We start from the raw sequence: 24,573 nt of genomic DNA on the forward strand, positions 1-24,573 counted from the left end.
ATACTGCAGGCTACAGGCACATTTAATGCATTACACGGGAATGATGTGCTGAGATGGCTCAAATCACAGAGACATTTAACCAGACGAGACATGCTTGTTTACACTGCAGCAATGACTCACACATTGTTGGCTTAGGAGGACAATTACTCTCCTTAATGACAACCTCAGCTAGGACACAATTCAGTGCAAAAAAAGACAATAGCTTGGGGAGAGCACCGCAAAGAGGATCCACAAATTGCTCCTAATACTTTTATAATGGGAATCCAACATATCAGCAGCTTGGTACACTGAACTCTCGTAAACACTAGCATTCTAAAAACCCTTGGGCTAAATTAGCAGACTGAGACCTTTACATGAGTAAGTAATCAGATTATTTGGGTCACAGTTCAAATAATGACAATTTGGAAGCACCAATGCATTTTTATCCATACAATGTGCCTTGATAATTTAACAACCTGCACTAAATACCCCCACTTGACACTGTACTTATGCTTTTACACACAATCCCTGCTGTTAAATACGCAATGTATTAAATGGCCACTGCATACCCAAAATGTCCACTGCATGCCCAAAATGTATTTATGTATCAAATCCACTGAAAAATAACTTTTTTCAGCTATGTCTGTGTACTGAAATTGGGATATAAAAAACAAGTTTTCGAGACCCCAAATTCTCACACATAATTTCACTTCATTAGATCCACAAAAAAAAACATTATCATTATCTCTGTTCATAACAATGCAGTCCAGCACTGGATGGTAACTGTACTTGGCTCCACTATGAGGCTCAATCTTGCCCTAAGTTCGTCTCATAAATTGCCATCTGAGTTTTCCCATCTCGCCACTCAACACTTTGACTGACTGAATTACCGAGACAAAATTGATATTCGTCCCTCTCTTCACTGTCAATGTAGCATGTACCACAGGCATTGCAAACACTTCACAACAAAACAACAACAGGCCCATTTCAAGGGATCCAAAAGTATTTTGGTGTTTTGTTTTTTTTTTTTCTTTTTGAAAAAGTTGCTCTGCTGTGGGTGTGAAATATATAAATCAACCACTGGTGATTAGATGTCAAAGTAAATCTGAGTCAAGAGAATATGCCTTTTAGCCACTAAACAGAGATTTGATTAGTATAAGACTGCATAGAGGAAACAGTCATTGTTTTGTCCATAGAAATACAAAGATTTCCGAACGCTTACACATATTCTGTTGTCAGAAGATTATGTTGACATGGGCTGTAGGGATGATTTTGTAACTTAAACTCTATGAAGGAGAATGTATAAAGATACAACAACTGCATAAGTTATATAGATATGCAGACAATTCCCAGCCAATTATGAGAAGGGACACCGCCACTTAAGCTGTCGTCCCATGAGCACCTACAGTAGTTTGTAATAAATGACAGGTAGCTGACAAATACATGATTATAAGGCTAAGGATAAGACAGAAGAAGCATGTCACAATGACATTCCTATTTTCAGAGGTGTGTGTAGCAGGCAGATAAATATGTGTTCACTAATGACCCAGGGACCCAGGGACCAATGGAGCTGTGTGTTTGTGTACAATGTTACACCTGTGCTTTTTAACTTTTTACTTCTGTTCAGAACCTCAGAGCCTTAAAATGTTATATGAAGGTGCATATCCTGGCGGTTAGGGTCCATTGAACTGCCATTTTGCAATTAAATGTAAAGCTTGGCAATCCTCAAACCAGACAACATTATCACATAAAAACGTGATAATGTAATCCCTGCAGATCAAGTCAAATAGAAATGCCCAATGCAATGACTATGGAATGTCCAATAATTACTCTGTTACCCACGTTATCATTAGCCTCCATGTTGTTCAAATTGGCCACAGCACTGAAAAGCCAGAAACCACTACTGGGCATTGGCATGTATTATGATGAAAGAAAAAGAAAAATGTTGCCTGTGAACTATGTTTTGTCTCTTGCAGTCATAAAATCTAAATAAGCTGTCTGCCATAATTAATCCCTGCTAGTCTGCATGAACACAGAGGGAGCTGTGGAGTAATGCACTGTAATAATACAAGGTTGAATAATAGAACAAGATACAATGGTACTCCATTGTTACATTGTTATGGATATTTGCATCCACATGGAATTCATTGCCATTCCACCATTCAGAACAACAGAAAAACAACATTTTGAATTTTGATCATGTATCACAGAAAATTATACTAACAGCTATGCTCATGAAATTTAAGGTAGACATTGTTTCAAGACTCTAAAAGAATAAAGTTATTGAACTGAAGATGGTTGGGCCAAGTGGCAACATATTGGGGCTGATTCAGACTTCACGGCACCGGGAGTTTTTCTTTTTTTTTGCACAGCTCACTTTTGTGGTTTTCAGTGTTTTGGATGCAAACTTAACATCTGTGTATGTCTTAAAATCAGTGGTGCAAAGGTTTCAAGATACTCACTTTAATATGAAAGCTGATCAATCTACTTCCAAGAAAATAAATTTGTTCTGTAATGGAGATAAGCTTTTTCAATACTTCTGCATAAAATGGTATGTTAAAAATGTCACTAACATACTGTACATTTTCATTTTAAAAAGGAAAAAAAAACACAGAGTGCTTCATTAAATGTTGTTTTTGGCAAAAAAAAGAAAACCAGCCATAATGACTATAACATATGAATATACTGTTGCACTCTTCACATGAAACGCTTAATTTAAAATTAAACATGGAGGAGTTTTATGAAGGTATCTGTGAGCTGTAGTATCCTGCTGCTTCAGTATCCTGGAACTGACAGCAGAGCCATCGTAAGTCACCACTTCATCTAACCGAAAGCCATAGAAAAACCATAAGATCTAGACGAGGTAGGGCGTTACTTCATGCTTAGCTCCGTGTGAGCTGTGTCTCGATCCATCTCCACCACCTTTGCCATCGCCAGAGACAAGACATATTTTGCTCACCAAACCTCTAGCTAGCTCGGTAGGTGACTGACAAAGTGATCGGAGACACATTCCAGCTTACCCAATTTTGTCAGCTTTTTCACAGTACTGTACACTGGAGCCAGCTACTATTTAAACCATAGGAAATGTCATTGTCAAACAGACGTCAGAATTGTCATGCTGATCTCCCTTTTCAATTGAAAATGTTACAGTGTAACAATGTGCTGCAATAAAGTTATTTCCTTCTGTGTTCACCAGCTAGCTAGTTCGTTTTTTGTGAAAAGAAACCCGGAGATTTTACCCATAACCTCAGAAATAAGCAGTACCTACAGGGCACATGGTAATATGTTCTTATAGAACACCATATTGCAAGATACATTATTTGCAGGTATTTATTCACATTCATGCATGCATGTATGACCAATGAGCATGTTAGGGTAGTCAAATCAATTTATCATACAGGTTGAGTCAAACATTCATTAATGAACATGTCTTGCAGTCTGTGTCTCCAAGTTTCAGATGTGAGCGAGAGTAAATATCCTGTTTTTAAAGAAAGTAAATGTTCAAAATGTCACTGATAGACTAATGATGCAGGGATATCAGATGGGGTGAATTTATTAAAGTGTAAAATTCATTCTATGTCAAGGTTTTCTATGTTTATTTTTACTTGACTTTGCCTGTCTAGTTACCAATAACATCAGTATTGCACACAATGGCCACTGTGGTGCACAACTGATTCAACCGTTTCCCCTACAGAAGGGCTGCAGACAAAAAACAGACATAAGTATTAATTCACAATATGTATATTTTGGAAAATAACAAGTCACATCCTCATTTTGAGCAACCTCATTTTAGGAACCCCCCTCCAAACGCACATTCCCCACATAGGAACTTAAGTGGCCCATATATGAATGAGCTTAGGACTAACAGTATTGTACAGCTCTCTACAGAAGCACTTAGGCGGTTAACACACACATATCTCAGGTCTGAATCAGCCCCATTATGGCTATGTATCTTTTAATGGAATTATTTAAATTATTGAATTTGTTAGCTTTCTGTATTTCTGTCATCCATCCTTTTTATTTTTGTGTAAGTATGTAAGTAATTCAATGCAAAATATAGATATGTTATTCCTTGACAAAATCAATTGAATAAATTGTAGCCTTTCAAATGCATCAAATTTTCATACAGAAACCAAATTATGAGGTGCTGATCTCATAGAACAGCTGCTTCCACAAATCCCATCTCTTTGCATATCACTGCTTGTTCAGTAACCCAAAAAAAGGAAATCCCTCAGCATCATTATTGTGGCTGTACAAAGTACAAGAAGATTGTGGCAAAAGCAGTTTTTTTGCAAATCTGTTCCTGGATGCTTGTGAGGATATTTCATACAACAAATAAATCCATATCATATGGATGATACTGGATTGATTTTGACATATTCCAGAAAATAAGCAAATAAAATCACTCAACAATTATGTATCATTATTGATTGCTCTATGTGAACACAACTACTGTAGATATTTCATTGACATAAGGTGCAAAAATGAACCTGAGACATAAATGAGACATAAATGCAGCCAAGAAAGATGCAGCAAGACCATGGTTACCTGTGCGATATATAAAAGTAGAAAATAAGTCTTGTTGGTACAGAGCTGTTGCCATTGATTTCTGCAGTGGCATGACCCTGAATGGTTTACAGCAGATCCAGTAGGAAAGTGGTCTTAAGCAGCCAATGAGATGAGACAGATTAATCTTGGAGCAAAGTGTTTACCTGTAATAAAAGCTCCTTTTCTACCACCTCCTCGCTCTTTGCTATCAGGCGCCTCTGTAAAGAGTGAATCTTCTGGATCAGCTGGAAGGTGCTCGGGTCGCTGGCCTGAGGAAAGTCATTAAGGTGTTAATACAGAATAGGGAGAGAAATGCAAGCATCTGACCTCATAACTATAACTCTGCAATCTGCAAGTATTTTCTTGAAATGAACCTCTACTAGAAAAAAATAACTATGTGTTTTTAGAGCACAAACACCTCCACACATAACCTGCTCTGGTCTTCTTGAATTGGGGTACTGTAGAGGGTAATGGCAACCATGGGACCACTCAAAAATGACAAATAACACTATATTGTGTGCCTTGTCTGAATTTTACCTCCAGCTTTCTCCATCGATGTACGTTCATTGGATTTTCGAGCTCTTCCTCCAAAGCTCGGCACCTCGTCCGTTCCTTAAGGAGCTCCCTTTGCATGTGGAAAACCTCACACCTGTCACACATTAATATTAATGAAAGCAAGAAAAAGAAATATCAAACGCTACAAATATTACAGGTCATATTGTACACGGTACACAACATTGCACTGTTCATAAAGTGATCTACTACGTAACCATTGTTCATCTGTGCTTACTGCTACACAATAACACAATATGTCAATAACACAGCAATATAAAGAACAGCTACAGTATTAACATAATGCTGCTTGCTGTTCTGTTTGTAGGTTCCATAATGCCACAATAACCATTTTTTTGTAGCTATGCAGAGCAATACTTCAAAAGTTCACAATAAGGGGCTCCAATGTGGCCCAGTCAGACGGACAGTTGTCTATGGCCTGGGTTTAACCTCAGCCATGTCATCAGCCGAAAATGACCAGGAGCCCACAGAGGCAGAAAATTCTGCCTTTATTCTGCCAGGGTAGGAATGGGTATTTTGGCAGGGTCTCCTCATTTCAATGCACTCAGGCACCCATGCCTGCAAGTTGCTCAGATGACTTCAGTGGAATAGCACCTATCCTCCAGCTGGTGCCCACTTCACTGTGGCTTGGACTCGTAGTGTGAAAAATAGTTGTTAGCTGCTTGCAACTGTATGAAGGGATTGCATTTGTCTCACTTCAGCTCTCCTGTACAACCGCAGAGATATTGTTATGGTGAGATGAGCCTAATGTGGAACTGGAAAGTTCACAATAAAGCCAATTAAAACTGCCTGAGTTGATTTTGACCTTTTTTTCAGTTTCTTTTTAATGCAAACAACGTGGAACTTTATTTGCGGCCTTATTAACACTTTCACCTGCAGTGTTTGGGAACAAATAAATCCCTTTCAAATGTGTGAATGTAACATACAAGTCCATGTTCCTAAAAAGGCATAAGGAATGAACATCTAGACTATCTACTAAACCTATAGAATTGTTAGGCAGTCCCTTCCAGATTTTGAGGGCTGTGTTTAAAGCTAAGTGCGTATTTCCCTTCCAGTGAAATGTTTATTACTTACTCAGGAGTCAGAGCCATGGACAGAATTCTCAAGTTGTCTCATAATTGCAATACAGATGACTATATTAAATCTGTTTATAACCCAACACCCCACTTAAAGCAAGCAGATACATTCACCCATTTACCCTATATAAAATGTTTTTACTGCAAGATGTATAGGTAATGTCAATTTACCATATGCTACTCAATTGACTGGCAAAGCTGAGGAGTATAATCTAACACTGAAGTCTCATGCACTGTGAATTTCCAGTTAGATACCGAAAGAGAGTAATGATGACAGTGCACAGATCATTACCCAAATACACAGCCAGTTTTACTTGCTGTGCCGCGTTTATATTGTTGAGAGCAATATGGCCCTTATAGGAAAAATGTGCAAGGGTCTCATAAAGAAATGTTTCACCTTGGGAAGTCATTCACCTTTAAAGAGAATCAAGAATTAAAGACCACCTTACATGCTACACAAAACTATACTGTAAAAATTAATATGGTGGATTTAAACATACAGTTTTGATATGAACAGCAATCTAACTGCTGTATATTGACAGTTTGCCTACTTAAGTCTACATATTAAATCACAAAAAGGATTTTTTTTACTGTAAGGATCCTAAAAGTAAAGTTTCTGATATCTTTCTGATATCCTTTCTTCCCTGGTTAATATAATAATCAGCTATTCACATGTCAAAATCATATTAATTCTCTAAGATATCAAACAATACCTTGAATCATTCCTATTTAAGTTTCTCTGTGCTTTTTTCTTTTTGTTCCCACCTCATCCGAAGGTATATGCATTAATATTCAGTGACAGTGAGGAAACTGATCCAAGCAAGGATTGATTCATTCACGATGGCAGGGTTGATATCCCTGCCTTAAAGTTTAATCAACACCTTCAGTGAGCTCAGACAACATCGGCTCATTCGGCCTTTTCAATTTCCATGCTTCTGCATTGATTTTGTGTGTGCGCATGTGTGTGCAGCAGAAATACTAACATTTTCAAAATTGCCCATAACCTTTCTGAACTCTCAGAATCAGAGAAAATGCATGGCTTCAAGCTGATTTATAACACTACTTTCGGGAAGAAATAACATCAATTAAAAACATGAAGTCTAATCTCACATTTATCCATTTATGTGTTTTCTTTTTTTACAGTTTTAAAACTAAAACAAAACGTACCAGTGAGATTAACACAAGTGAGACTGAAATTAAAGCACAACCAAATCACACAATGATGTGAAGTAAAATCGACAACATCCAAACAGAGCTGGGAAATGGCTCTGAGATTCTGAAGCGGATGATGCCTCCATGTTCACAGTGACACATACTTTCTCTCAAAGTAAAAAAAAATAAGACCAATAAGTCCAAATAATGGCCACAACACAAAGGTTTATGTAGGAGGATGCTTTCAAACACCACATAGTGTGAGGATAAAGCCATGCAGATCAGAGAGAGCAGCTAAGTCATATGGTAATTATGAAATTAATTCTGACCAAGCAAAGGATGATTGCTAGGGATCCATCTGGCTGTCTACAGCATTTCATTGTTTTCATTCAGGCAAAACGAAAGTAGGCTGGCACCTAATGAGCCAGTTACTCAGAGTAACATATGGTGCATCCTGAATGCTTCACCTAGTCTATTAGTGGGTACAAAAATGTAAAAATTCATAGCTGTATCCACTACAGAAATAAATGCAACTTTTGGTAATAACACTGTTGATGAAAGCCTTTGCAGTGAAGATGTTAATATGCCTGGCATGTATGAGAAATTATGGGAAAATAAATGCCTCCTATCACCACGGGCTCATTTATTTAATCACATTATAATTCAGAAATTACTCTAAGAAAACAATGACACTATTGAAGATGAGTCAGAATGGAAGTTTTTGCAAAGCAAGCCATGTCTCTTTAAACAGCACCGACAAATGCACACACACAAACACATATCGTTTAAGTTAATACACCATATTTTAAAGACAAAAAGCTTTGCCAAATTGTGTAATTTTCACTTAATGACTGAAAATCCTCCTCTTAACAACAATGCAATTTCCCTTTTCAACGAAAGTCATAGTTTTTTCAATATATGAAAATGTGCCATCTACATGAAATACAAACTAGCTGGTTACCTTCATATTCTAGCTCATGTTCTTGACAGGTGGATTATGAAAACAATATTAACCTACGGTCAGCAACAGAATCATAGCTACTTTCAGCAGTTAGCTAGTTCATCAAGCCAATGTAGCTGTGACATGCTGTTTTTCAATAACTTTACAGTATAAACAAAGAGACATGACACATGGATTTCACTGCATCATTGGCTAGGAAGCATATGTCATATTCTTAGATCCCATCTTTACACATCATGGAATACTGAAATAAACAAAAGCCTGAAAGAACAGCCCATGCTTTTAAGGTCTTTGTTTGCCATGAAAGACAGCCTCTGACTCAACGACATTCCACAATCAAAACACAACACTAAGCAACATGTTACACAAAGTCCTTGATGGCCTTGGTCCATCTATTCTTAGAGAAAAAAAAAAAATCTTCATTAATGTTTACTAAAAATATTCTTTGTTGAACTTGTAGAACATTTTGAAGCTTTCAGTGCACGCAGTTTTCCTTTCTCTGGTTATTTTGCAAATACTAGTATATGTACGCAATCCTCTATCCCAATGCAAAAGTGGTGTTAAATAAATTCCTATTTTATCTAAGGCCACAAACAATGGAACGAAGCCACTGAAAGCCCTAATGTCACGGTGATAGGGTGTTGCAGGACTATAATTTTGCCAGAACATGACAGTCCAACCCATAGTAACACTTAAATGTGATGACACTGCAGTGTGTTGTGCTAGTGTTTGCAAAGTCCATTTTCAGAATGTCAAGGTGGAACATGGTTAGAATGTCACCAGACCTTAAAATGACCGAGTTCTGTAAAATTCTCCTTAATAATGTGTTTTAAGCACAAACACTTACCACTCTGCTTCTTAGATATGAATGTTGGTGAATGCATAGGAAATGCAATATTATTGTCTTGTACTGTGCTTATGTGTAAACCGCCATACATAATGTGCCCATCAAATTATTATGGCACAATAAACTCTGTATCTGCCATGCATAAGTTGCACAAAGGGAGGCAAGGCAGGAAGGATTTACCGAAGGTCTTCAACATTTGCCACCGTTTTGGTCAAGATTCCCTTCTCTCGTCTCAGCTTCTTAATCTCCATCTTCAACAGTCTGATGTCCTCCACCCTCTGGTTATACTGCATCTCCCCCTTGTTCAGTATGGACTGTTGGATCTTAATCTTCTCATACAGAAGTGCCAGCTGTTCATTGCGGTGCACTAGCTGCGTGCCCAGAATGTCACGCTCACTGATTACCTTAACAACAGGAGTGACAAAAAAATGCATCAGTGAGAGCTACTAATGGACTTGAAGATTGTAAGAACAAAAACTTCATCCCCCAGAATGTGCTGATTTCAAAGTGTTACCTACTGAGGCAGATCCAGGATAGGATTGCCAGTGTATACATGTTTTGCAAATGCAGTGGACTTCTTCTCTATGTTTGTGATACAACTGTATCGTGGAACACACATTTATCTGGACAAAATGGTAGACTCATCAGAACAAGGGTAGTTTTTTCTATTTGATGACAGTCATATTAATGCAAAACAAGGCCCCTTTAGACTCATCCTCCCATTAATGCACTCAAGACCCTTTACAGGAAGATAAAAATACACTGACATTCTGCTGCCTCATGTCTACATCTTTTGCCAATGCTTTTGGTCTCTGTGAAAGTGGCCGTGTCAAGAAAAATGAGTTTCCTACAGGGATTGTGCCAGCTTAGGGCCCAAAGGAATACCCTGAAGACCTTGGTGGCATGCCACTGTCCATTACTCAAACAAGCATTTTTGGGGAAATGTAATTCAGTCCATTTGATGAATGCTGTACTCATAACCTGTTGATATATCAGCTCTGCATATCAAATGCTCCGTGTCAAGTGCAATAGAAAATCACTTCAAATTTTTAGTTACTTTTAAGGGGTCAGGAGCTGCTGCTTCAGCTAAAGACAAGCTTGGGTTTAATGAGCTTGGAGTGAGACCAAACGTCGCCTCTTTCATCCTGGGGCAAACCGTAAGTTGCAGTAGCTCACTGAAGCAGGAACCCTTTCCCCTACCTGATCCAATTGTTTCCTCTGTCTGAGCCTTTCAGCGTCAGCATCATCTATGATCTTGAGTAGCTTTCTCTCCTCTGCCTCCTGATTGTCAATGAGCTGCTTTGTCTCTTGAGCCTGCTGTTTCATCTTCTGAAGCTCTGCCTATAGGAAGGAAACACAGCTGGGTTTTAATGTTTATGATAAAGACAAAAAAAAGGGCGTTGAAGGTTTTCTTTGTCTTCATTTTGAAGTTACTGACACAAACACAGCGATGTCACTCTTACGATAAAAAAAAAGTTCTGTATGATTTGTTACTTTTCTTAACCCTCTTTCATCCTCCTTAAAAGCCTGGTGGAAAAAAAGTGTCACATTGATAAGATTCAAAGGCTAAAGACCTTCATCTGTACCCAGGTCAGGTACATCCAAGCTGGCCTAAGTCCCAGAATGTCCCTGAATGTTCCACCACTGTGGTTCTGTTGACATCTTTGCAAAATTAACCACTGAATACAACAGCCTCTTATAAAACTATGGAGACCTTCCCCCTCATGTAATAATGACTTTGCTTTAATAACACAAGACAATGCAGATATTAACTTTAAAGACTAAATGGTAGTCGACTGCCTAAAATGGCCTGAAATACACTCTTTTTAGCAAAACTGAATTTTAACCTTTTGATAAATGAAACTTATCAGACACTGGAATGCTTTTTGTCATGTTAATAAGGTGGGTCATTTAAGTAATCCTGAATTCAACACATCCATCAGGATCAAGGAAATAGTTGGGATGGGAATGTAGTCCTTTTGAAAGTAAAACTCTACACTGAACTGACACAGCCAACTAATAGTTAAAAGGCACGACCAAAGCAAAATAATCCGCCTTAACTTCTGTCCGCTAATGGCAAGAATTAATCTTAATAGCACTACCCTTGTTTAAAGCAAATTTTATGATGAATCCAATAATAAACATTTTGAGTGGCTGAAGCATGTAATAAGATTTCTTGAGAATCAATGCAGACTTGTTACAGCGTAATAATCAGCCAGACCTCTTAGTGAGAACTCAAAGGAGCTGAATGGTTACAGCACTTATTATCCATGACCATGTTTTGTATGATTGGAGTTTGTATTCCATTCATTAAAATGTTAATGAATCCTTGGGAAGGAACGTAATTGTTTCTTTATAAAGAGTGCAAAAGCTAGAAAGGAATGAGGGTGTGCGTGTGAGAGGAGGGTGTTCTGGCCAGCTTGTGGATTAAAGGGCAACACTTCTGTAGGTGCTTGGGGAGAAAAGTTTTGTTTTTTGTTTGTTTGAGAATGGGAAATAAACCATTTAAACTCCCTAGAAGGTATACTGACAAGGGCACACATAATATCCCTTTTCAGAAAATCTTAAAACTAGGCTTGATACCAAACATTCAACTATTCATCCACATGCGCACTGATTGTTGATTATCTGGTGAGGCAGAGGCAGAGGTTACATTACATTAAATTATTGGCATTCAGCAGACGTTCTTATCCAGAGTGACTTACATCAGTTACAGTTTTTTTTACAATGTTATCCATTTATACAGCCGGATATTTACTAAGGCATTTGTGGGTGAAGTACCTTGCCCAAGCGTACAGCAGTAGTGCCCCAGTGGGGAATTGAACCAGCAACCTTTTGATTATGAGTCCTGCTCCTTAACCATTATATTACTCTGCCGTGGTAGTAGAGGTAGTAAAATACAATGGAGGCAATGACTTAAGAGTCAAGGGAAATATTAAAGAAACTGTGGATATGTAAATATTTTCATGAACAAGATCAGATTTGTCATGAGGAAATTCCTGCCATTTTCATATATTATGCTTTTGTTTGTATTTACCTTCCATAAATTATGTGTATGAGAGATAGAGAGTGTGTGTATGTCTGCTACAACAAGCCAACCACAGCCAGACTGTTTCATTTTGTTTTACCATGTAACCAGACTTCCACATGTTTCTATCATATATGGTTTGTTTGACTCTTTAATAGTAGTTTGCATGAATTTCCTTTAAGTTTCCTCCAATAAAACAATTAATGATGTAGGTCTGATTATAAATATGTTGTACATGAGAAAAAATCAGGATAGTAGTATGTAGCCATACCGGCAGCAGACAAACACAATGTAGACTGAAAGAAAATTACATTTCCATGGTATAAAAATGTATCAAATGATTCCACCATTATTTATCCACCTGATGTACTGAAGAAGCAGTAAGAATAAAAAGGCACATTTTCAGTAAAGGAAGTGAGCTGAGGTGGAAGTGGTAATTAATAGTTGTGAACAGGTATCAAAGCACGGCCCACAGCTACCTGCTTGAATCAGCTGCACTCTCATACATTTTGTAGAACGGTGTATTGTTCAACTGGGTGACCTAGTTATGGCTCTATTGGAAGTTGAGATGCATCATTTTGTTTCTGATGCCGCTGTTTCATTTAATGCAAAATCACAGCAGTGTACCACAGGCGTGTTGTGGGGAATGGGGGTTATGGGACGGTGGAGGTTGGGGGGTGGGGGGATTGAATAGAAGACAGCCATACGCCATTTAACTACTACATTATTTTTGTCAGGCACATTCCTACTTAAAATTGAGGGCTCTTTAAGTAGTTGCTAGGAATGTGATGTTCATGGCTGAGCATCAACGTACACTATACCACTGCAAAGTTTGAGCCTTTCAATGGGATGACGACTTTGGAGTCAGCTCATTCTAGCGCACTCTTAATGCACTGCCTTTTTGTACACTTACTTATTCTTCATGCCTAACGTTTGAATCAGATTGTCCATGATTACAGTATTTTAGCAAATTAATAACAACCTACTGTAAGTACGCAACACAACATTTGAAGTCTGTGATGATGTTCCCTAGTTCAAAATGTTTTTAGTTGAGCACACATTATAGGGGGATGTACATCTCCAGAATAGGCACTCTGCAGCATTGGGAGGTTCTCAGGGAACTCACCAACAAGAAAGCAGCGCCCTTGATTCGCATTAAAGGTGATGGCGCCAAACACCGGCTTGATTTGTGGTTTGAGCGCTTCAGTTCACTTCTTGGCAAGCCTGAGCAAGACGATGTGGATCTAAATGACACCTTCTTCCCACACAAGATATCTGAACCCTTCCAATCAAAACAGGCCCCTTCACTATGGATGAACTTCAGACGTGCTTAATCAAACTAAGAAAATCCAAGACGCCAGGTACTGACAACATACCAGCAGCCATCTCTTTCAAGAATAGTTTTTACAGTTCTGTATTGAAACTCACAATGGAAACAAACCTGATGCCTTCTCGAAGTCCTACATCATTCCTTTACCAAAGTAAAGCGATCTTCAGCTGCCTCAAAACTACAGAGGTATGAAACTGTCTCCCATTGCTTCAAAGATCTATAACACAATGTTCCTTACCAGGATCATACTACATCTCGATCCTATTCTTCGACTCACCCGGGACCATTTCAGGAAGGGCAGATCACTTTTACCCCAGATCCTTGCCCTCAGTAGAATAAAGAGATGAAAATTGCCAAGAGAAGAGCAATCATTGTGTTTGTAGATTTCTCACAGGCTTTTGACAGTGTCAACAGTAAAGTTATGCTGCATATACATCTGAATTATGGCATACCCAAGGAGATTGTAAAAGGCAACTGCAATCATGTACAACAACCCCTTGAGTTTCGTTCAGAGCATGGATGGTCCTACCAGGGAGTTTCTAATTTCTGCTGGAATCCTCCAAGGAGACACATTGGCACCCTATCTCATTGTTGTCGTTGTTGTCGATTACATCTTACGACAGTCCATGGACCCTAACCACACCAAAGGTCTCACTATTGAACCTTGTAAGTCCAGGAGACACAAGAGTAAACATGTCACAGATCTTGGTTATGCTGATGATATAGCACTTACAGCTGATCAACTCCAATCAAAACAGGATCTTTTAACACCTCTTGATGATGCAGCAGCCAAAGTGGGTCTTTTTCTTGATGCGAAGAAGACTTAATATATGGCAATTAACGAAGAGTAGGGACACCAGGTCACTGTATCTTGTGATGTCACACCTATCAAAGAAGTGACTGATTTCAAATACCGAGGCTCACATGTTGCAGATAGCAAGAAAGACTTCATAATACGCAAGGGACAAGCATGGAATGTCTGTAACAAAATCCACCACATCTGTGAGTCATTTCAGAACAAAGAAAAGTAGCTTTCTTCAAGTCATATGTGGAGAGAATTCTGCTTTATGGTGCGGAAACATGGACCATGAAAAAAGATCTTCAGGATAGGCATGATGGCACCTACACAAAATTTCTCATGAGGGTCAAGAACATATCCTGGCAAGAACACCAAACAAAGCATGAAATCTATGATGATTTACCACCAATTTCTATCATCGTGGCACCAACGCAGAGCTAGAATTGCTGGTCAGTTTGCATGCCAAAGAACAAGTTGTCTCAGACCTTTTATTATTGAGGCTCCCCTGCCATAACAGGGGTAGGCCACCTTTCAGTTATACTAATGCCATTGCCAGAGACCTTCAGCTGCCACCTGGACACCTGGAGGCTTCAAGTGACTTTGATCTTGGCTGCGGCCGAAGGATGATGATGATGACATATTAGATATGTAGATATATTATATATGTAGATATTAATCAAAGGGTGCTTAGCTAGGATATTCCTCTGACATAATGTGTGTGTGTGTGTGTGTGTGTGTGTAATTGCACCCAAGAGCAAAGTTTGCTCTTGGCTAAGCTAGTGGAGGAAATACAGAGGAAGTTTGGGCCAGGCAGAAAAAAGCCAAATTTGAATATTGCAAATTGGCAAAATTGCTGCACATCCACGTACCATCATCTCTTGCATGTATTGAACAGAGTGTGAAAGTGATCATAAAATTTGCCCTTTAAATCTAGACAGGAAATTCCTGCTTACACTGGGTAAATCACTAGCAGAGTTAAGGAATGCATTTAGCCTGCACTGATGAGTACTGTGCCATTATAATTCATCAATACTGAAAGGTGTGGTTCCAGCTATGGCAGAGACTGGCCTTATTATTAAGATATCAGATAAAATGTTTAAAAGCACATAATTATATAATAACAATAACCAAACAAATAATTCAAATGCATTTAATAAAAAAAAACAAACTATAACCTATGTAATATTCACCAGACTGCATTTATACTTCATGAAGTCTACAGGAATGGAGGCCTATTTTGAATAAGTACACCAGCATGGTCAAATGGCAACTGTCATTGATAGAATAAACAGCCAGGACCGTAATTTAATCTATCAGAGCAGAGAAGTAGAAATATGCACGGTGGGTTCAGAGGATGTAATCCTAAATCTTTTTAGGTAAAAATAAATATTTCTCTAACACCAATAAAGGAGGCAAGGCTGATGCTAGTTTTGGATTGTAAATTGTTTCCTGGAGTGATTTGAGGAAAACTTTGCCTTCCAGAAATTATCATATAAACACATGCTGTTAAAAATGACCACTGCTCTCTCCAAGTGGATGAGAATTGTAATTTAAGTTAGAGTGGTCGACGAAAGAAACACTTTCTACCAGATCATTGAGATTTACCATCAAACAAAGGTAATTCCCTTCAGGTATGCAGTAATACATTGATTTCTTTGATTTTACTATTAATCTGAATGGAGCTAATTTCATTTGGGTGCAAACTTCCATGTTCTGACGATTAAATATTCAATTTGTGCATTGCACTCTTACTAAAGAAGAAAAATATCCGTAATCAATGTCAAAAGTAATGAGACTGAAAAGAACAGCTTCTCCTTCCAAGTAATAATCCTCAATGGCTTTCTACCACTGTACTGAGTAATTCTGACTGACGACATTACAAAAAGTAATGAGGTAATGGGGTTCTTTTCCGAAAATAACCCAGAGTGGGAGTGCAGCTATACAGTGAAGAGAACCATCCTCGACAGCATCTAGTGCTACAAGGGGATTTTCTGTGATAAGAAGAAGCAGGCAAGACAGTTAACCCTGGATTCCTTTTTCAAGAAGAGTTTCATCCTTGCTCATCTTATATGTTGGATGAACAATAGCCTGGCTCATCAGTACTACCTCAGCCTAAGCTTCTCCCACTTCAGATCTGATCAGTTTGTCAATACAGTCCTACAGTCCATATTGGCTCAAAGAGCCAACATTGTATGGGACCCAGATTATAAATCACGTACAATGTTTAAGATATCAGTATCTAGTAATGCATCCATATATATATATATATATATATATATATATATATATATATTATATATATATATATATATATATATATACTGTCGAGATAACCCTTTCAGTGTTGATTTGCTTAGCACCACTGTGGTAAATTTACTCATTTTCAGTCATTCAAAAAGCAGCAACTATTTAACTATTTAAAGCAGCAACTATTTAATTTTGCAACTCAATATTAATTGCATTATTCTTTCTATTTCCCATTGGGGAATTGGTCTATATCTTCCCTGTAAAGTATGTTTTATATATAGGAATCTGTAACTATGTTCAGTATCTATGGTGGGCTTATTATCAGTGCACTTCATTCATTTTTCAAAGGACTTAATGATGGGTTGGGTTTAGTGGACTTTGACCAATTTGAAATAGACCTGTGCTGTCACTCTTGTAGTTCAAAGTACCATCATAGCCTATGAGTGAGAGCCCCATATCTATGTAGATGGGCATAAAAATCTTAAACAAAGAAATGCCATGCCAATAAACCCTCTAGGAACACAGACAGAGCAATGCATACAGCAAAGACAAAGAAATGAACCCAGGCCTTGCACAAAATCCTGGCGCTTCTTCTGTGTGTGAATCTCTTAAATATTTAAATTCCAAATCGTGCCCTTGAGTTCATTGATAAGGCTATACTAAACAAATGATAACTGTTGAACAGTGTATCATACAACTGGTTACCTCAGTTACATTTTACGCATGCAGATACAGTTCAGTTCTTTTCATCACTCTTTTGCAGGTTCACCAGCATATAAAAATATCAAAGTGAAACAAGTGTGGATTTCTAACTACAAAAGGCAAGCTGGAGTAGAAACCTGTGTCTGTAGCAGTATTTTTATTCCCACAAGTATTAAAAGTACATAATATGACAATGTACTGTATGTCAGAAGTGAAGCTAACTCACTGTAATTTTAACTCTCTGTGTGTGACCTATTCGGTTACAAAGGTTCTTGTCTGCTATCAGACAGAATGTAATTTCCAGCCTTTGCATTCTACAGAAGTCTCCAAGACCACAGAGACATGTGGCTGGCGTCACATCAAACTGTGGGGCACCCTTAATGTGCAATAACTGAGAAGGCACATTAGTGAAACATTCCATGCTAAAATCTGAAGGATGCTGGATGAAGTGTTTTGACAGACTGAAGATATCACACTGAAAATTATATTACAAAAGGACAATATGACAGCTTTTTGTCAGTTGTGTAGATGAATCTGAGTTTGTCACCATTTACCCTCGCAGTTATTGACATCTTGTCACTGGTGTAATATGCTGGCAATTGTTAAATACTAGGGAAGTTGACAGAGCATTGCTGGCAAAGTAATTGGAAAGACTTAAGGAAGTGGAAATCATTTCTCTTTAATGCTAACCCAAAAGCTGCATGACCTTTCAAAGACAAGTTAGGTTATTCATAACACATTAACATTATCTTAAATGTATCAATCAATCAATAAGAACACACTCAGGAGCTGATTGAAGATAATGTTAATGTGTTATGAATAACCCAACTTGTCTTTGAAAGGTGCTTAATAACAGATATTTATTTTGATAGGGTATAGATAAAAACCACAAGGGTGGTAAATGTAATATTTTATGAATAAGACCAAAGCTGTCTTTTCATACTTCAGATTCTAATTATGACATGTATTACTGACATATGAAACAAATCACAGCTGGCAGTGTGAGTTACTGATATCCCTGTAGGAGCAAATTCAGTGTTATAAAACAGTTACGGGCCAGTAACACTTTAAAAACTATGGTGAAATGGCAACTTCCACCCATCACTCCATGGGGAAGCATGTTGAAGAGAAAAACAAGTCTGTGATTTGGGATATAACCCATGAATCACTGACAGTACACATTAGATCTACCCATAGTTATTTACATATATATCAGGAAACAACAATCGAGTTGGGCCATAAATCAGCTTTACACCTGTTTTAAAACTTTACACATATTTTCAATACCGAACATTAAGCAACACTTCACCAACAATGATCGACACGTTAAATGAGAAAGAAATAGATTTTTCGAAAGCACTGGGAGATTCCTCCCTATAAAAGGGTCTTCTGACAGGTGACGGAGATGGTTCAATTGATAGAATAAATGAGGAGACATGTAAAATGTGGCAGCTTGATGAAAAAAGTGTCCTCACTTTAACTTCTGTCTGCGCACAAAGGTAACGGTGAAATTACTCCGATGCTGTGACAGGAGAGAAAAACAGGGACTCGATTTGTCAGGTGCCAAAAGAATAAGGGAGGAAAACTGAAGCTTTGGACAGCTAGATCTTTCGGACACTCAACCAAAGGTGAAATTGCAGCATAAGATCAAAATAAATTTGAAAATATCTAGGTTATCCAACCCTGTAGTGCACTTCCTTTTAATTTACTGTTTTCTGCATCGTGTCCTCCAGCATCCAAGAACATGAAAGATTCCTTTTTCTCTCTCACTCACTCTCTCTCTATTTCACTCTCCTGTAAAGCTCCATCTCAAAAGATGTATTTTGAGCAGAAGCATTTTTTTTTTATTTCCGATGTACTGGTGTAACCACTCAAGGTATTGGATCTGAAAGCATTTTAAAATTTTTTGACTAAAATTATGAAGTATTAGCAGTTACAATTCCATATTACTACTGAATTATGTTCCATTACTTTACATTATCTACGGACAGCATCCAGATTCTTAGTTCTTTTTATGCAGGTGCCTTGACCAAATATTTCTCAGTACCACTGTTATGTTAATAAATACACAGATTATATATATAACTCTTCACTGTCAAAGATAAGCTTTTCAAACTGCAATTGTGCTCCTAAAAATATCTTTTTGATCAAAATGTCACGTCATGATCAATTACATTTTCAGCCTTATCTGAAAACACTACCACACTGCAATCACAGTTATCACTGAACAGTATATAATAGTAATGTAGTACAAATGGAGCATTTCTACTATAAATTATTGCAGTTCTTCATTTTACATAATGCCCTCTTTATAACTGTCTGGATTCTTAATAAAACATAAGAGTGTGACATTTCTAAAAAAAAAAATGAATGAAGTAAAATTATACCTTTCTGTCTCACATGCACTTGTCACCATAATGTTCCAGTGTGATCATAGGAAGATCTGATTTTGACATTGCAAAAATAGGCTTTGTAGTGTTCCATAATTCATTAATTCAGCAATCAGGCTTGTGATTTGGGGGCCCTTCTGGTTTTGATTAAAAAGCCGGCAGTTAACACTCCTATTGTCATTATGGTGTCTCCCGGAGTGCCTGCCAAGATAACTAGCTCAGCTTCCTCATCCTCAACGGGTAGCTTTTCTAATCAGGCACTGTGCTGTGAGGTGCAGGGGTGAAGTGACAGTCATCATGAAGGCCATTCCTGGGAGCCACCATGGAATACACAACAGTGCTTTCCAAAGCCATCACTTTCTGCTGAAGAAGTTCTTCTCAAAGCCTAACTCACAGAAAGGAGTCTGGCACTTCTGCCATCAGCCATGCCATTGCACTAAATGAGATCTGGCTCACGTGTAATTTCAATTTTCTTTATCTCCACTCATGAAAACAAAGGATGCAAGACCACAGCCATTAGATCGCATGAGTCACAACTGCATGGTAACAGTAATTGGCCCTCCCCCTCTCCTCTTTTCCTTGCCCCCCCAGTGTTTGAGCCAGCTACCCGTGAACATCATGACTGCTCTGTCTGTAACAACCTTCCGGTGCTTCCTGAAAACCCATCTGTTCTGACCGGCCCAGTGTATCCCCACAATGCTTTTACTATGACCGAGAACTGCAGAATTCTCCAATGGATTGCTGAAGGACTATATCTATATAGATATATACGAGGCCTTTTGCAATTGCTGTATGATAACAGTAATTCATGCACTGAGCGCTGTTACTAGTTGTTCACCAAAAAATAACTTGCAGTGTCCCGACGATGGAATTATTATTTCAGAGCTGGATCATCAGCCGTTTGGTCTTAGCTTTGATGTGTGATGCTGCACTTAATAAAAATGGTGCCAAGGTCCTCATCATAATTATTATAATGCTACTAGGAATCTGGCACAAATTCAGGTTTCAGATTCTGGTCATGATTACATAACCAAATATCCTAACAGTTCTCCAGAATGTATTATGTCAAATCAAAATAGGATAAAAAAAAAAAACACTGAATTATCTGGCTTTCAACTATGTATATTCATGACGTTAAAAAAGAACTGCAATTACTGGTCTCTTCATGGCAGGCCTTGCAATTAAACACACATAATAAAAGAGAGAATATTATAAACACTAGCAAACAAATACCAGAACAGCCACAGCCAATCAGACTACATTTTTGTAAGCGACTGAGTGGCTGCACAAATAGAGACCTTTTTATGACCTACATGTTCTGAAATCTAAACAGAACAAATTGTCTATTTTGGAAAGTAGGAGCAGAAGCAGTAGGGCAGTGCTGGCACTGTTTGCTGGAGATTGCCTTTCAAAAGCAGAACTCACATACAAACTGCAGCATGTTATATAATGTGTTTTCCATGACACATTTTGCCGATATGTTATTCTAACCATGCGACGGTGATGAAAATGTAATGCTAAGGTAGATGATTTAAGTTTCTGACGGTGGACACCGATACAGTCACTGACAATTATCATAGTGTTCACAGACATGAACTCCAACTTTGCAACTGTTCTTTCCAACTAATTTATTTAGGTTAATAATCCAGTTTTTCACTTGGCGCAATCAATAGGGCCCACAGGACAAGAGACCTAGAAGAATTGCCAAATTTCACTCTGACAGTTTCATTTTGGTTTTGTTTCTTTTGTGTGCATAATGTCTGAATGATAGAATATCGCTTGTATTAGATCTGTTCCCTTCACCTTTTGCTACTGTCAAAATGTGAATATCAAAACATTTAAAAGGCATCTTGCTGCCCTGGATTTGCATAGGGCATTGAAATCTGGACAGCCATGGTGGTTTGATAAGTTAGATGTGCTTACATTTGCATAAATACCCAAGAATAGAGCTTATGTACACCAATCTCATGTAAGGAGTCCATTCAAGAATCCACCCAGTTATTTCATGGACATGCTTCTGTATTTTTATTATTTATAGCAAAATTAGTTCACCATTACACTATGCAACTTCAGTTTTTTTATCATTTAATGTTTGCCTAAAACTGAAGTCACACAGAAAATGTAAACAGACGCCACATTCACAAACATGAGTCCACAATTTAAATCTACTTTAAAACACCCCCAAAATAATGTTTATTATTATTATTTGTGAGACAATAAATTTAAGCAAATGAAGGCTGTTATTTACATTAACAGCTATTTTGCCTTTGAAGCTGACACTCTAAAAGCAGTTGTTATCAGTGAACCAGCTGGAGAGAGCTGAGCAATGTCAAATAATTTAACCGTGAGAACTGGGCTAACTATGCCTATACCTTCAAGATCATTTGATGTGCATTACTTTTAAGGCACCGCATCTTTGGAGTCTTAGTTTTCATACAGGCCAGATACTGTGCCAGCACAATGTAATATGTCAAAACTGGGATGCTCAGAGTAACACAAAGCTGAAAAAACACCAAACAATGCCTGAATCCATTCCCTCTTTGCTTTTTAATTGGTGGTTTCCTTCCCATTAGAACTACCCAATATACTTCTGCATATACAGTGCCTATGAAAATTAATTTAAAGTTTAGAGGGTACAATACCTTAAGTGCCTCCTTCTCCTTCTCCACACGCTGAAATTCAAGATGTTCTTTCACAAGAGCAGTTTCCTTTCCATTGATCTCTTCTTTTAACTGGTCAACTTGATGGCTCATAATCTTCAACTGCCTTTTTATTTCAGTTATCTCAACCTAGATCAAAAAGTAGAAGTAGAAGTGAAGTAGAAATACACAACAGGATATTTTAGTTAAATACATGAATATTAAGCTTTTCATTAAAAATTTTATTTGATGGGTTTTTTTTGTTTTTTTTTTTATAAAAAAGGTGAAATTGTGACCCAGTGACCAAGTCACACAAGTCAGGAATGTCCATTTGTCAGAAAGACAGACATGTATAAGAAATATTTTAAAAGTAGCAGAAGTAAGTATGACGAAATGAAAAAGTGGGAAAAGAGAGACAAGAATCCTTTGAAAATACTAAATCAGAGTATATTCTATGACATGGCAGTGCACAAGATCAATGCCTTTTTTCTTGAACTATTTTACTGATGTAGTTACAGCAGGTATGAGGTCAGCGGTATAAGCAAAACTTAACAGCAAACTTCAACAAAACCTGAACTTAAACTAAGCATACAGAAAAACATAAAATACATGAGGTTTAATTTCCATGTTAATGAGCTTGCTTGCTGATTGCAGGCAAGACCTCCAGTGAGGTCTTCTATGATTATGAGACAGGCGGCTCAAAAGTTCACTAGATAAAACTGTCTATACAAACCAACTGTTAGTAAAGGCAGAATTAAGACGCACCTGAGCTTCATTGAGGTTTTTACTGTAGAGGTTTCTGTCAGATCTCACTGCCTCATAGAGGTTCTGTTGCTGCTTGAGTTTTGTTTCAGCTTCAGCTATCTTCTTTCTGTAGTCAAAGATCTGCATTTCTCTCACTTTAATATCCTCCATGTGTTGGAGAACCTGTCAAAAGGGAGTTGAACAAAAGGAGTTCAACTGGGACAGCATTAAAGTTATTAGGTAACAGAAAGCGCACTGAGACACTGTCACAAATAAATATAACTTTTTTTTTCAAATCCATTTTTTTTTTAGTTTCAGACAAAGCTAAGAGAATGACACATAGCCAAACAGACAATGCATAGCAGCCTCACAAGTAAACATAAGTGCACTTTAATGTGGTGTGAAGTGTTTAACGTGAACCAGTTAATCAATCCAAACATTTTATTTCATATCATGCCCTTTGCAGTAAAATGCAAAAGAGTGCTTATAAAGGAAACAAAGGCCCAATTATATTATAATTACTTTCAAAATTCAATTAGAAGTTGAGTAAATTTATATTCCTTGTAAACATTAAATGGACTGGTTCATTCTATTACAGAGAATATGCTGCAAAAAGTATCACAACATGTCTCAGTTTAAGATGACTATCACAATGCGAAAGAACATTGACGATTTCTTTTAAAGTCATTATTGGGGAAAAAAAAGACAGAAATATAAGCATCTAATAAGGAAATGTTCAGAAAAAAAATAATCAGATATAGCCTTGTTTAAGTCATTTTGAAACATGTTTTTGTGGTGAGATGATTCAGCAAAATCCCAGGCAGGCTGGACATAATCAAATCAAAGGTGTGGGTCACCATCTGGAGAAGTTAATTAATGTGCCTGTGGAGGTGGAACTCTTATTAATGGCTTACATTCCCTGCAACGCTCAGGAAACATTTACCTGTCTTCTGTGTTTTGTCCTTTCAATACAGTATTAAGTCACTGAGAGCCTGCAGTTCCTTCAGATCTGCAGTAAATCTGATTACCAGGCAATACTTACAAAATAAACCAGCCCAGCGCAATCTACTGCTTTAAGAATAACTGCCAATACTAATAACTGTGATGAAAAATCAATGTTTAATACTTTTAAAGTCCAGCACAGGCAATGGACTGCCTATTTCCAAATTGAAAAATGGTAATTAGTACAGAGAAATGATTATCTCCTTGCAAACACAATAGAGCTTCTCCTATTGAATACTTGGCATCATTTAGCAGTAATAGCAGTAGCAGAGGTACTAATCTCCAGTTGCTATTCATTCTCAGGTTGACATTTAAAAGTGTTACAAAAAGAAAAAAGTGGATATTGTGAACTGCTGTCCTCTTGCAGGCAGTTCCCCAGTAGTAATTACCCTGGTGTGTTTTATAACCAACAAAATTCTTATTGGTAAACCACATTAATTCGAGCAAACAACATGGTATTGATTTATCTGACTTCATTTGTGCTTTGATGGCAAGTTTTAAAGCTAAGCAACACATATTCATGAATATTAAAGGTTATGGAAATTTAGAGCTGTGC

General features: G+C 37.6%; 1 protein-coding gene across 1 annotated transcript in view; it reads right to left on the bottom strand.

Moving 5' to 3' along the window:
* LOC118792932 (cilia- and flagella-associated protein 58-like) overlaps positions 1–24,573 on the bottom strand; it is a 51,518-nt gene that overhangs the window by 18,248 nt on the left and 8,697 nt on the right. Inside the window, exons 10-15 of the mRNA XM_036550840.1 lie at positions 23,037–23,198; positions 22,275–22,421; positions 10,337–10,477; positions 9,317–9,540; positions 5,065–5,176; positions 4,692–4,796 (exon numbers count right to left, since the gene is read on the bottom strand). Coding sequence (XP_036406733.1) covers positions 4,692–4,796; positions 5,065–5,176; positions 9,317–9,540; positions 10,337–10,477; positions 22,275–22,421; positions 23,037–23,198 — 891 coding nt within the window. The remainder of the gene's footprint in view (positions 1–4,691; positions 4,797–5,064; positions 5,177–9,316; positions 9,541–10,336; positions 10,478–22,274; positions 22,422–23,036; positions 23,199–24,573) is intronic.

Source organism: Megalops cyprinoides, chromosome 1, assembly GCF_013368585.1.
Source record: "Megalops cyprinoides isolate fMegCyp1 chromosome 1, fMegCyp1.pri, whole genome shotgun sequence".
In the NCBI taxonomy this organism is placed as follows: Eukaryota; Metazoa; Chordata; class Actinopteri; order Elopiformes; family Megalopidae; genus Megalops; species Megalops cyprinoides.